Source organism: Thunnus maccoyii, chromosome 13 (assembly GCF_910596095.1).
Source record: "Thunnus maccoyii chromosome 13, fThuMac1.1, whole genome shotgun sequence".
Lineage (NCBI taxonomy): Eukaryota > Metazoa > Chordata > Actinopteri > Scombriformes > Scombridae > Thunnus > Thunnus maccoyii.
This window is the reverse complement of record NC_056545.1, coordinates 31693073-31708732: the sequence shown is the minus strand read 5'-3', so window position 1 is coordinate 31708732 and position 15660 is coordinate 31693073. Positions and strand designations below refer to the sequence as shown.

The 15660-nt window shown below is 37.3% G+C and overlaps 1 protein-coding gene across 2 annotated transcripts in view; it reads left to right on the top strand.

Annotated features, from left to right (window-relative positions):
* LOC121909800 (kin of IRRE-like protein 3) overlaps window positions 1-15660 on the top strand; it is a 278843-nt gene that overhangs the window by 182052 nt on the left and 81131 nt on the right. For both annotated transcript variants that reach the window (XM_042430524.1, XM_042430522.1), the window contains exon 4: window positions 13851-14008. In XM_042430524.1, coding sequence (XP_042286458.1) covers window positions 13851-14008 — 158 coding nt within the window. The remainder of the gene's footprint in view (window positions 1-13850; window positions 14009-15660) is intronic.

Sequence of the window (15660 nt, the reverse complement as noted above, 5' to 3'; positions counted from 1 at the left end):
GTGGCGCTTTTAAACAACTGCATTTTGATTAACATTACAGGGCTGATACTTGGTACACAGCCCCCCGTTCATCTGCCCTGCATATTAACACAAGAGATCAATTGTGCATTTATGGTGTACTTTGATTTTTGCCTTCGCCTTTCAGCGGCGGCGGATCATGCTTTGGAGGGTGGCTATGCCAGGTTAGGTCAGCACACCTAAAATTTCTTTAGAAATTTTGTGTTTTCTAGTTTGGTTTAATAATAACTACGATATCACTGCCACTAGTGAATTTTTGCTGTTGTTAATGTTAGAGACTGTGTTTTTTAAAATTATTTTATTATTATTTTTATTATAAAGCTTAGGTCAATATGAAGGCAGTTTCATTTTTCCTTTGCCATCCAGTTGTTTTTTTTTTTTTTACAAAAAAACAAGAAATATAAAAATAAGCAAACTTTAAGAACTTTATACAATCTGAGAGAGGTAAATTATGTTCATAAGAGTCTAAATGAGAGAGAGGTAATGTAAAGATTCTCAGTCTATGGTAGAGTGTGAGGGGTCTCTTGGTGTATGGCAGAGGTAGAGTGTGTGAAGGTTCCCAACGCGTGATAAGGCACAAGTGTGTGAGGGTAGAAAGAGATGGTGTGAGTATGCAGTATACACTACACTTGACATTAATATTATGCACTCATTAAGTTAATGGGAGCACCACCTCCATTGATAAATTAATTAAATCAAATTAATCATTCTTATATCTAAAAGTCATGAACTCTGAATGTAGTGACCTCCATCTCTGATATAAGGGAACAGACAAATACAAGGTCTTGGCGATAAATCCAGATATTTAACTACCAAGGAATAGGGATGAATGGGAAATTCTAAGCATATCTACAGATATACAACTAGAATAAAGGAATGAATGAATGAATGAATGAGAAAATTGAATTAATGCCGTCAGAATAAGTCTCAGACTAGCTGAGGCCATGTAGTGGACACACACAGCAGAAAGGTGTCTCAGTCTTGTTACATTCAGTGGCAGGCTGGAGAGTTAGATGCATGGAGCTCTAAACTTATCAGACAAGTCCTTGGAAAAGTCTTTAAAAAGCTTGAAATTCAATATTTAGTTTGTCATTTTCTTGTGTATTTGCATACACAATAAAACAAAATGCTGTTCCTCCCAGCCCACAGCAGTGCAACAACAACAGCAAGGATAAAGATAAACTGTATATCTAAAAATTCCCTTTAAAAAATTAAAAAAACATATAAATCCCAAGAGAAAAACGAAAATAAAAAAAAAGAACAAGTAGTTGCAGTACAGTGCATTAAAGTGTATTTAGAGAGAAAAGTACATGGCTCAGTTTGATGTAGACAGCTCTTGCATGTCAACGAGTGACCAGCACTGATGGAGGAGTTATATAATCCATTTTGCTGTCCAGAGAACATTAAGCAGCATGATTGTTGGAACTGCCGGTTTGTATGAGTTAACAGTTAGCCTAGCTTGCACTCCTCTGTGCTTGCCCCGCTTCCACGTCCTGTTGCATTGCTTCCAATATTCCTCTCCAGCACAGCTCCAGGCAAAGCTGTGGTCTCCTTTGGGTCCACCGGGTGTAGCGGACCAAGTGCACTCAGCTGATTTAGCTCCCAGCCACTATTTCTCGTAGCAAGTCTTTGTTACGAATGTCCAAAAGAAACTGATGATCACAGACATATTTCCCTTGCACTCCACATAATGACATACACATAGACATGGACAAAAACACTGCGTAGTTGGAACTATGAGAGGCCGCCACAAACGATGGTCGCGCCACCATCACACCAGTTCATGCACATGCATATGTTCATGCACATAAATAATACATTTACACTGGTTAATATCAAATACATAAAATGCAATAATATGTGTGACTGAAAATTGACCAATTTAAAGCAGAGTATGAATTCCCATAATAAACTAATTCAATTGTTCTAAACACATCAAAAGTTAACATTGGTTAGATGAGTCCAGATACATATTATTATATATATTTAGTGGCATTTCTAACCATATCAGATACTCATTGTGCATTAAAGAAAAAGGAGAGGGACACTCAGAGAGGAATGTGGGCTTCCTTCAAATTTACGACTTATGAGATGGGAGCTAGCAGAAGAAGGGAGGGTGTCCCATCCAGGTTTGGGCAGTCTGTAACTGAAAAGAAAAAAAAAAGCAGTTAATTTCCAAAACCGTCCATTTTCTCTCTTTGACTGGTGGTGAGAAGGCACAGGTTTTAAGTCTTGTCCAGTGTTTCCTTGGCATCCTTATGCCTTTAGGTCAGAGGTCATTGGGTCTGTGTGTGTGTGCTCCTGATTGTTTGGCCAAAAGGAATCATAATGTTTTTGAAAGAATTAAACTTGGGTTGACTGAACCCTGGGTTCACTGTCCTACAACGGTATGTACATAAGAGCAGTGAAAAGTATAGCAGGGAGGTACTTGAGAGAAAATAAAGTTAAAAAAACCAAAACATTACAGTGTCATTCTTTCAGGGTCATTAAAAAAAACCTGTCCATAAGGACCTTACATAGTTGAATCACTTGGTCCAGAATTTAATGAACACATTTTTCTGAAGACGACAAGAAAAAGTAATCTTTTCCATAACATAAATGTTATTTATTATATCTATCCACTCATATATTGCAGGAGGTTCAGGAAATAACCAATGCCTTGTAAGTGGTTTTTTACCAGTAGATGTCAAATCACAAAATAAATATTCATCAGGCCGTTTTGTCTGGAATTCAACATTTCCTAAGAATAATGTGGAAAATTGCAAGGGCAAATCAGTGCCCAGTGGCTTTGTGAAATTCTGCCCAGAAAGGTATTGTAATATTTGGTATCCCTCCCATCAATATGTGGTTTCTCTTTTGTTGTAATAAAAACACTTCCACTGGAAGACACTGGAATTTACATACATCAAGCCAATCTTCATTTGATATTGAGAAATTACCTTCTTTTTTCCCATTTTTCTTTGACGTATTCTGTAGAGTGGGATATTTTTGTCATTAAGTCTTTATAAAATCTTAATAAAAATAGAGGTAACACCCTAATTTGAATCTTTTTGGTTGGCACCAATAAATATCCTCAGTATGGGATCATTAAAGTCTGTTTTATTTTTAATGTTATGATCAAAAGGTTATGTATCTGAAGGTATCTATAAAAATCAACTTTTTCAAGACAATATTCTTTCCTCAAGTTTTCAAAGTCTTTTAAGTGTCCCTTTTCTGTAAGAGAATACAATGTTGTTATTCCTTTTGAGATCCAGGACTTAAATCTACGATCCATTTTATTGGGCTTGAACTCAGGATCACAGGCATACAATTGAATTATTTGTAATTTATGACCCAGTTTATATTCTTCTCTTATCATATTCCAGATGTTTAATTAGGCACCTTATCTATAAATCTTACCAAATTTTTGTGAGCCAATACTGCGTGAATTGGGGGATCATTCATAATAGAGAGTTCAAACTGGCATGAAATGTTGGGTTACATATGTAAATTAAGGATTTAGTCTTGGCTGCATAAAAATAATCCTTAAATGGGGTAATACCATTCTTCCTTCCACCCTTGGGAGTTGTAAAGTTTTGAGTTTAACCCTGGGTTTTTGCCCTGCCAAATAAATGCAGAAATGATCATATTCAATTCGGAAACTTGAGAAAATTTCTATGGGGATGGCTTGAAATAAATAGAGATATTGTGGAAGGATGTTCATTTGATATTGACAACGTCAATTCTATCACTGAAACCAAGGAAAGAGAATCCATCTGTGTATGTCATCTTTAATTTTTGTTAAGAGGGGGCCATAGTTTGTCTCTGCCAGTGCCATTTTTTTTCGGTAAGTATATTCCTAAATATTTCAATGAGTTCTGATCACAATTAAGGTGGAATTTCTCTCGAAGGTGTTTTGAGGGTGTATAATTAAAAATCAATTTTTTTTGGCTATTTAGTTTGTATCCTGTTTCTAGAAGATTCTTTAGTTCATAAAGTGAGTTAGGGGGTTTACTTAAATAAATCAGAATGTCATCGGCGTATAATGCGAGTTTGTGGTCTTCTCCATTTATGCAGATGCCTTTTATGCTTTCAGTCTGCCTTATCCACTGTGTGAGAGGCTATATGAAGTGCAAAGAGTAACGGTGAAATTGGACACTCCTGTCTTGATCCATGCTCTAATATAATGGTGTCTGAAAGGTACCCTTTTATTTTTATCCGGACTGATGTTTTATTATATGGGCTATGGATGCCATTAATAAAGTTTTTATGTATGCCTAATCTTTGAAGAACTTTATATAAGAAAGGCCAATTCTCAGAATCAAAAGCCTTCTCAGCATCTAAACTAACTAAGAGGGCTTCAAGTTTGTTCTGTTGGATATGGTTTAATATGTGCAATATAATGTTATTGTGAGTTTGTCTTTGTGAAATAAACCAGTCTGGCCATTATGTATAAGCTGGGGGAGGATCTGTTCCAGCCTTTAGGCTGTGTATAATTTATAATTAGCATTCAACACTGAAATTGGTCTATATGATCCACATTCCCTCCTTTGGGATAACTGAGATCACTGCTTTGCTCCATGATGGAGGCATTTTAGCATCCATTAGATGTATTACAAGCCGAAGAAGGCTTGGTATTAATGAAGTCAAAAAGCCTTATATCACTCTGATGGAAAGCCATCCAGGCCAGGTGACTGATTCGCTTTAAGCCTGGAGATGGTGCTGTTTAACTTTGTCTCAGTTACTGCAGCTGTTAGTTTGATTTTGTTCCTTAGGTAACTTTAGAGAATCAAGGAACTTTCTTGTTGCTCATCCTCTAAGCTTACTTAGGTGTACAAGGACTTGCAGTACTTTTTAAATGTGGTTTGTAATTCGTCTTTATTTTGTATAGTTTTAGAGTCCGGGTTCCATATTTTGTATAATTTGTTATCCGCTTGTTGTTTTTGTAGCTTCCTTGCCAAAAGTTTAGCTGATTTTGAGCCTGACTCATAGTATTTCTGTTTTGTAAATATCATCTTTTTTTCGATTTCCTGTGAATACAATATATTTATTTTGTTTCTAATTTTCACCTAATAGGCATAGGTGCTACACAGTGTTATGACAGTGTCATCTAATTTTCCTGGAACTATTATATATCTCCCTTGCTTGTCTGAAACCTCGGACAGTTGTTCAAATGATAATTTTTGTGAAATTAAAACTGCTATGCCTCTACTATGGCCTGATTTATAAGACGAATAATACACTTTTGAAAATTCCATTCTCTTTAGTTTTTCATGTTCTGATGGAATGAGGTCAGCCTTTTGCAGGAGCACAACCTGTGCATTTTCCCTTTTCATTTTTGACAGCATTCAACTTCTCTTAGCTGGGTTTAATATCCCATTCATGTTAAATGAAATAACTTAAAAGACTTGCTTATTCATAGTCTCCTACATTGATTACCACAAATAAAACCTCTCCCAATGTCTCTGCTGGCATTAAATTTGTACACTAAAATATCTCTCCCAAGAAACACACATTAAACAAGAACCAAGTTGAAACAGTTTTTAACAAAACACTACCAAAACAGTTAAGAACAGTTGTTTCCGATATCGAGGCTTGTTTCTAAAGAGTCTTGTGGGACTTTGTAAAATCAAAGCCCTCATAAGGGAAAGTCCCACATTGCAACATGGGTGGGGCCCTAAGATGTGACCGCATGTTAGTCAAAGTCCAAGTATATTTGTGAATAATATACTGAGATTATATTAAAAAAAATAGAACAAATCATGGGCAACTCACCAATTAACAAGTCCTGACTCCCTTACTTAATTAGAAAGTCAAACTGTAGCTCTATATAAAGCTGCATAGCAGTCTTCTGGACAAATAACCAGGATGAGTTGTAGCACTCTGGTATCAAATATAACTTATCTGCATTTGCGACACAACTGTAGACCATCAGACTCCTGTCGTAGGGGAATGGTTTCTCAATTCCCTACATTTTTCTTAATATCGACAGCGGAGGTTTGTCTTGGATTGTGTGCAGCCATCCACTGCACCAGGCTCCTGATCTCAACCCCAGTCACACTGTTTCCCGACTTCCTGCAAAGCAGACAGGAGCCCAATCTCTTCTTGATCCGGAGTGGAGGAGGACTTACCTACAGTAATTGGGAATCCTCGTGAAGCCATATCCCTCGTTGCTTCCAACTGAATACTCCTCCCCCTCCTCTTCCAAACATGTAGGTAACTCGCGAAAAATGCAAAAGGCCCTCTTTAGTGCCAGTGTCCATACATTTAGAACAGAGTAACAATCATACGAAAATACCTGTAGTCCTGTTTATAAAAATATATGTGGGCAGTGTGCACGGCCAACTATTCACATTATTTGGTCCTCATCTTCTTGTTTTCTGTTTCTGCACACTTGTTCTCATCAGTTGGTTTCTTTAGGATTTTGTATTGGTGATGTTTGATTTTCAGTTTTGTCAGTGCTTTGTCTGTTGATAAGGCTTCTGCTTCTATATACCTATCAGTGGCGGCTGGTGACTCAAAAAGCTGGGGAGGACAAGAGGAAAACCAATATGGAATCTTACAATAAACTGCATCATATTATATCATTGTCTCTACCTGATGAAATCAGAGAGGGGTTTAGAAACACTCCTAATGCTGATATTCTCATCAAAGGTGAAAAAATTGACATATTTTGAATATCTTGGTGTGACACTGGATCCAAATTTGAACTTTAAGAAACATGTTAAAAAACAGTTAAAACCATAAAGTGCAACTTAGCAGATTTTAGACATATTAGAAGCTGTCTCTCTTTGGACGCAGCCAAGATATTTATGCATGCTATGATTCTTTCCCATATGCGTTATTGCTTCACATGTTGGGGGCAGGCTAGAAACAGCCATAAAACCTCTTGAGTCCTTATACAAACAAACTCTAAAAACTCTGAACAAAAAGCAAATGCATTTCCATCACTGTAGGGTACTGGAGAAATACAATTTACTGAGCTTTGACAATTTTAGATTATTCTCAAATTTGTGCCTAGTTTATAAAATTTTAAATGGTTTGGCCCCTCCTGCACTATGTGACTTTGTGTACATGCACTCAGTAAGTTCTATTAGATCCTCCAGAATATCCTCTATTCAAGATTGTACCATACCATTTCGTCACACTGCATTTGGGCAGTCAGCTTTCTCTGTGAAAGCCACAACTCAGTGGAATGCCAAATTAAAAAATCAACTAAAGACGAATCAGCTGTGTGATCACTGAGCCTAGTTTACATTATTCATTTTTAACTGACATTGTGGGTGTATGTGATGTGCTGTTGTGTGTAGCTTTGTATCTTGTATGGTGTGTTCTTTGTTTTTTTGGCTTTGTACTGTTTGTTGCAGTGCTGTTGTATGTTTTGATTGTAATGGACTACAGATGCAAATTAGCTTCAAGCTAACTCTGGTGCAGTGTATCATTTATGCTTAATACTGCACACTGTCCTGTTCAATAAATCAAATCAAACTGTTAAAATTGTTTCTAAACAAAGAAGTACTCATTTTAACCATGGAGTGGTTCAGAATGTGTCATTTTACCAACAAAGCGAAATTCAAATTTATAGTACTGTTCTATTGTTACAACAGATTTATGTTCTCATCAGAAACAGACAACATATCATATGATTTACACATATTTCCTATGTATTTTCTTAGTATACGGAAATATATAAAGTACCACAAAGCTTATAATCTGATACAGGTACAGATCAATGCTGAATACTAGAAAGACTGAATACTAAAAACATTCAGATCCAAAAGTGTAGGTTCACATCAGAAAGTATTAATAAATGTATCAAATACATGACTTACACACTCTTATCTATATGCATGACATACAAAATATAGTGTACAAAGTTGACATGTTAACACTTATTATTCTAGTTAGGCTACTTTAAGTTCATTACTCAATATAGACTCAGCTTAAAAATGAACTGAAGAAATTCTCACAAGCCTGCAGCCAGACCTCCTGCACACTCATTCACAAATCACACAACATCAATAGCTGACTGAACAACCACTCAGTTAAAAACTGGATCAATTCCAAATGAATGAGTGAGTCCAGACAGCTCACTGTAACTTCAACAAGCAAACTACCCACAGCACATTATATGATCTCTGCTGCATTAAGGAGATAAATTCACAGCCACAGAGAAATATTTAACCATCAGAGATGAAATTAGCGACCAAAGAGACCGAGAGAGAGAAGCTGTATCTGACTCATGTTATCTGATGTCTTCTTCTTTCTATCATGGAGATGAAGTATTCATGACATAGCATCCATTTGTAGCTGTTGGTCATCTTGTATGTTAGTTAACAGAACTTTGTGGCTGCTGCTTAACCAGTCTGATATAATTAGCAACAATGACAAACAAGCTAACTCTCCTGGTTGTTTCTCCGGTTGCTTCTCTCTCCAGCCTCCCCGGTGGCTAACAGTCCTTCCATGGATGTATAAAGAGTCCTTCAGGCTGCTACAACATGCTAACTGTTGCGTTGGCTAACACAAGGAACTATTTACTGCTCGTTATCTACTGCTGCTACTCTGCCTTACAGTGGAGAGAATTGAAGATGAAATCTGGAAACTATCATCGGACCAACGCAATGTCAATACTGCATTCTGGTTGTTGATTGGTTAGGGAGGACATCCTCCCTTGGAGCGTCATTTTACATGTCTTGGCCAATCATAGATTAGCATGAAAAAAATGAAGTACATTAAATTGATGTAAGAGAGCCCGCCCTGTGGAGGACAGCAGGCACCCGTCCTCCTCTGTCCCCCACTCCCCCTCGCTCTCCCCCACTGCCCCCCCCCCCACCACTTCACACACACTGCTCTTTCTCCTCCTCCTGTCACTATTGAAGCATTTTAACCAGACTTTCAAAAATGGATTTTTTCCAAAGAAGAGAGAAAAAATATTTTATAAATAATACTGAGATTTGGTAATGGTTTATTTCAACCAAAAATTCTTTTTTACAAGGCAGACATGTAAAATGCATTACCGTCTGGAAAATAAAAGATTTTTTTTTTTAGAGCAGCACATGGGAGGGTTTTCGTTAAATGGCTATGCAGTAGATGAACTGAAAAGAACTGAACAGAACAAGAATGGATTTAAGGCCAGCATCAGCTGACAGCAATAAGTCATTAATAACTTTGAGAAGAGCGGTTTCAGTACTATGGTCTTTTCTAAAATTCAGATTGCAATTTCTCAAAAAAATATTTTCATGAATAAAAGCAAGCAGTTGATCTGCTACAACTTTTCTAAAACCTTAGCTAAAAATGGGAGCTTAGAAATACTACCTAATACCTAAAATTGTTAAGATCAGAAAGATCAAGAGACGACTTTTTTAAAAGTGGTTGCACAAGAGCCATTTTAAAAAATTCAGGGACAGAACCTGGCAACAGAGATTTGAAGAATTTGAAGAACAGAGGGTGAAACAATATTAAAAACGTCCCTTAGAAATTTTACAGGAAGAATATCTAAAGGACAAGCTGAGGGTTTTATTTTCATTATCATGTCAGTTAGAGAGGATGGAGAAATTGGGTTGAATTAGCAGAGGAAAACTACACAGGGCTTCTCAACCGTAATTGGAGAATCAGGGGGAGAAATGCAAATTCTAATACTTGAGACCTTTTTTGTAAAGAAGGACAGAAATTTGTTGCATTTCTCAGAGGTGGCTTCTAGTATCTGGCCCGGGGAGGATCAATGATACTGCTCACAATGTAACAACACTCTTGGGTTGGACTGATTATTTTCAATTAGGGTAGCAAAGTTAGCAGATCTAGAATTTTTAACCTCCCCATTAAAAGTCTTAAGAAAAGACCTAAGATGTTCCAGGTGAACTGTGAGTTTAGATGATTTCTCCACCTGTCTGCATTTTTGTTTCATCTCCTGAATATTTTCATTTATCCAGGGCATTGAGAGGTGACTAGATTTTCTGGTCTTGATAGGAGCGATATTTTTATCTAAGATGGAGGAACACAAATTATTGAAATTTTTTAACAGCTCGCTTGCAGAACAAGGCGAGCAAGAGAAACTAGTGGGCATATTGAAGGCAGAAATTAATTTAGTAGCAGAGCAGTTAAAATTTTAGATCTAGGGAATGGGATACAGATAGCACAAGTCAACACCATGTTGAACATAAGGCATTGGTGGTCAGAGTTACATGCATCCACACATTCAACGTCAGGAATTGTTATACCATGTGATGGGACTAAATCTAGAGTGTGACCTTTTGAATGAGTATGACCAGTTAGAGCACATGCTCGGTTAGAAAACTCAATAAGGTTTAAGAGCTCCAGGCCCAGGGAGTCATCAGGGCAGCAGACATGGATATTAAAGTCTCCAAGGATCAGGTACTTATCAAATCTAGGCAGAATTGAGGACAGCAATTCAGCATTTATAAAGCTGGGATCATATCTAGGTGGTCTATATATTATTAAGCATAGAAAAGAAGAACTTCCTTTTATCAGAAAAAGAATGGCTGCAAAGGAGCTAAACAGCCCCAAATAAATACTGGAGCCTTTGTAACTATTTTTTTATATAAAAGAGCAACTTGACCACCCCTGCCCATAAGTCTGGGCTGGTTTAAAAAACAATAACCAGGAGGGCTGGCTTCTTGGAGAAGGGGAGCATGAAATTTGGACTAAGTTTGATAAAAACTCTGAGAATTCAGATAAAAACTACGGTACGGGCCAGGAGGATGGTACACTATAACAAATAGAATTGGCTGTAAGTTTTCCAGGTTTGGTGTGAAAGACTAAGAACAAGGCTTTCGAATGAGTTATAATTAAGTTTAGCTCTAGGGTTGATTATTAGGCTTGAGTTGAAAATGGCTGCAACTCCACCTCCTTGACCAGTGTCTCGAGGAATGTGAGTATTAATATGACTGGAGAGAGTGGATTCATTTAGGCTGACATATTCTTCATGACACAGCCAGGTTTCAGTAAGACAAAATAAATCAATATGATAATCTAAGATTAGATTGTTCATTAATACAGTTTTAGATGACAGAGATCTAATGTTTAAGAGTCCACATTTAATAATCCTATTTTGTTGTACTATTACAGTGGTGGTGTTAAATTTTATTAGATTTTTATGTATAACTCCAGTGTCACTGGTGAACACAAACAGATGTGGAGTGATTTTTGCTTATTATTTCATGTAAAGTTAGGGGGAAAATCCAATAATAGTTACAGTAACCAAACAATCAGCAGCAGAACTAGCCTTTGAACCATGTGAACCATGTAATATGAAAGTGAATAGAAAACTATTACATATCAAATAAAAAGAAATATTGTTGCACAACCTAATTTTTAATTGAGATGAGAGTGACACATGCAGCTCAGTGACTCACAATATACAACAGGCTTTATAAAGCCTGGCTTCACAGTATATATCAGATATGCTCTCAATTTACCAAACCCAGCAGACCTCTCAGGTCACAAGATACCCAACAGCTCGATGTCCCGACAGCTTGCTTTATATCTTGTGATAATGCATTCAGTATTGCACTACAAATACAGAACAGCTCATCTGATGATCTGAGACCTGCACTGACACTTGGTTCATTTAAAAGCAACCTCAACACTCTTTTATGCAATCTTTTCATAGTGAAATTAATGTGTCATGGGTAAATGAGTTTGGAGCCTTTGGTACCTTGAATGTTAGACAAAAAACACACAGTACCAAATAAATTGTAAGCTGGATGTCTAAGGTAGATACAGCAGCAGAATTGTCTCCAGTTAGCTGTAATGTTTAAGGAGTTTAAAGGAAGAGCTGGAGCTGGTACTCTCCCTCTTTCTTCTAAGCACTCAGGATGTGCCATCTGCATGTTGCCTTTGATTTAGGCTTGCCCCAGATCTGCTATCTAATGAGCTGAGTGCTCAATCAATAATTCAAACTCAAGTTTGAATAAAATCCAGGCTGATCAGATCCAGTTTTATACAAGAACATAATCAGGGTCTTTGAGCAGCCTCGTCGCTGTGTCACAGCTTTATCCTGCTTTTTGGCTCGTTTCTCACTTTGAGTTCATTTCAGTCTTTTGATGTAGGTTTTTGTTCAACTTGTTGCCTGACCTCTTTGCTATGAAAAAAAGGAAGATGACAAAGTTGAACTTCTACTTCGCTTGTGCCTTTAACTAGTTATTCATGTGTGGTCTTTATCTGCAGAGTATTCACAGATTTTGTTGTTTGAAGTTAAGAGTGCATACATAGTTATATTATTAATACTGTAGCACCTTGAGTTTCTCTATGAATGAAAAGTGTGGTACAAATTAAATGTATTTATCTATTATTATTATTACTATTATTATTATTATTATTATTATTATTATTATTATTATTATTAGATACCATGTTGTGTATCATGTTGGCTGGTTCACAGCACAATCAATTCACTTTCAATTTACTCAATTCAGAATGTAACTCCAGTTTATTAATGGTGTTTGTACTGTTTATCATAAGATTCAATTTACTTTTGCTTCCTCTTTTACTTCTTTTTCTGAGGTTTTACTGTATTGAAGGTAAATTGATCTGAGCCTTGGTTTATACTGTTTTTACTGAGCAAAATTTCTTCCATAGTAAAAAAAGAACATTTATAATCCCAAATGTGATTTAAATAGTTAAATGCTTGTAATAAGGTTAGTATAAAAGTGAAACAACTTATTGCATTGCAGTATCCCAGTGATAATTTATATTTGAGAAATATGTTGACATAAGCTCCAAATACAGATGTCAGTTACAGTTCTTTCACTACATTAAGAGCAGACATAAATGGGGTAGTATCAGAGCTTGTATTTTAAAATGAGCTGTCACTATAGATAGAAAGTGCATTATCATGGAGTCAGACTGTTTAGATATCGAGCACAACCTGAATAATTTGATTCTGCCTGAAGGATTACAGAAAATTTGTTTTGGCACTTGGCAGAAAAACACACAGTATATTTCATACGTTCATACATCTGTTACCAGAGCACATGGCACAGTTGATAAATGAGAAGATAGTTATTCTGTTCTTAAAACAAAACTCTGCTGTAAAAGATCATTAGCTACAGCGCTTATTAGATTACACTAAGAGACAGAGCTTTAGGGCCTCGTTATGAAAACCTTAAACCTTCAAATCCACACCTCAAGGGATATGCAAAAGTTTTAACTTAATTTATGTACTTCCTTTACATTCTTTATATTTTGGTTCATAACATCTAAATGTGTTAAAGCAAAACTTTCTTTTCTGGATTCATTGGTTTTACTAACTTGTGCTGTTAAGACATGTCTGCCAAAGCAGGTTGTCCACCATTTAAATTTGTTTTTGAAAAACACATTTTTCATCACTCACCCTACAGATTTACAGAACATAAAATATTTGGATGAGAGAGAGCAAGTTACTAACACGCATCTTCTTACATACTTTATAAATGACAATGTTTTCAGACTGGATTTGGGTTCTCTCCAAAAATCATGGCCCCCATCAGCCAGTCAGCTTGATTGTCTATCACTGTGTATTTTGATGCAGATCAGGATCCAGATTAAAAATTGAAACATTTTTATCAATATTTTAGAAAATGTGTATAAGTGTTTTAGTCCTTTCTGGTTACATTTTTCTTTACTGTGAATCTGGCCAACACTGATGCCGATCTAATTTTAGTATGAAGTCATAAGAAATGTGAATAAATCAGGTTTTTTTTGTTTTATTTATTTATTTATTTGCATCTTGTGCACATCTAGTGTACACTTGTTGGTATATGGATGTACAGTTTTACAACATCTACGTTGTGTTTTATCCGAACAATATCATTAAATGCATAGGTCTACCTAAACATCACACTGTCCCTCCACAGTTCCTCCTGATGACCCAGTGATAGTGGGGGCCCCGGTGGTGGGTTTACGAGCCGGTGACCACCTCAATCTCACATGCCATGCAGACAATGCCAAACCTGCTGCATCTATCATCTGGATCCGCAACGGTGTAGTCCTGAGTGGAGCCATATACTCGAAGGTAAGGCATGAGACCAACCTTCTCTGCTGACAGTGTAAGTGCCGTGTGATTAAGCTGAAACAACACTACCACCAGTATTAGATAATTTTACCACCCCTTGTCAATGGGTGTTCGGTGAAGATTAGCTGCTAAAGCACTGAAGATTTGAGATTTTTATCAGTTTTAAATTTTAAATGCTGCTGCCAGGTTAGCCTAAATGAAATGAACTTTTCTAATTTAATAATTAAAAAAGGCTTTTAGATTCCTAGTATTATCTTTGAAATGCCAGATCTGCAGCTTATGGAACATCCTGCATTTCAAGTTTGGGGTCAGTGAGTCAGTGGAATATTCACTCAGCAGAGCTGCTATATGCCAATACATTTTGTTGTGAACAGCTAGGATACTCATGCCCATGGATCATTTTCTCAAATTTACTTTTACATTAAATATTTTTACATTTAAATTTGCTGCCCAACAGTAATGTTAACAATGACGGACTCTACCTCAGTCTCTGGGATGTTATTGATGTTATGTTATGACATTCTGACAGATGGAAGGTGGTTTGTACAGTTTGTAATTTGCCTGTGAGGTCTTCTAGAAGTGAGGATTAGTCCACAACACATAATGTAGGGACAAGTCAACATGAAGAGACACCATGGATATTTGCACACTCACAACTGTCAAGATGCACTTAAACAGACCCCTGAAGAACCTATATCACTGTCTGGTTGTCCTAAGGAGAGTTTCCATTGTGTTGCCCACACTACCAAGTAGGTGACTGGCTCCCAGCAATCCTCTTTATAGGAGTCACTAACTGAGTGAACACAAAAGCAGGAAGGATTGGCACGAACAAACAGAGCCAAGCAACTAGGTGATCCAAGAGCTTTTGACCACTGAGGTCAAAGGTAGCTGCAGACCCACACTGCAGGAGCTGGTAGTATCCTGCTCAAGCCCACATTTGCAGAGCAGATGTCTGCTAGCATCAGTCCAGTTTCAGTGTCCGACCACCCTGCTCATGCTGACACTGATGTGCATAACCAGCCTTGAAAAATGAGTCTTGTTCCCTTTGTTGTCATGTCAGATACACAGATGTTGACTTCAGTGTGTCACAGCCCGGCTCACAGGCTGTGACAAATATGGGAGACCAGACCAGTTTACCAGTGTGGACAAGTATATGTATTTACAAATAATAAATGGAAAATGGGAAAAATGTGGAAGTCAATAATCAGTGATGTATGGATGTGTGTGTATGTGTGTCAGCAAACAAAAACCAAACAGCTGCACCGTGGTGGGGGAGGAGGAGAAGAGAGGGAAGCTCCATGGAAAAGCCATGCTTTATACAGAACATCGGGCCCAGGTGTGGCTCATGAAGCAGATGACGACCCTCCGCCCTGCCCTGGATCCTGCAAAACAAAGAGAAACCAGCACACGAACCAAAAAAACCCCCCAAAAACACAGGAGCACATGTGGAGCGGAGGCATCGTCAACCCCCCCCCCCCCCCCCCCCCCCCCCATAAAGACGAGATTCTCACCAGGAAGGTGAATAATTTGACTGAAAAGAGTAAAACTTTTTTGAGAAGAAACTCACGGGACATTCAACACCACTGTCATCACACTGAAACAGAACAGCATCTACTCACACATCACTTGCATCCACATGCAGCTTAAAGGGA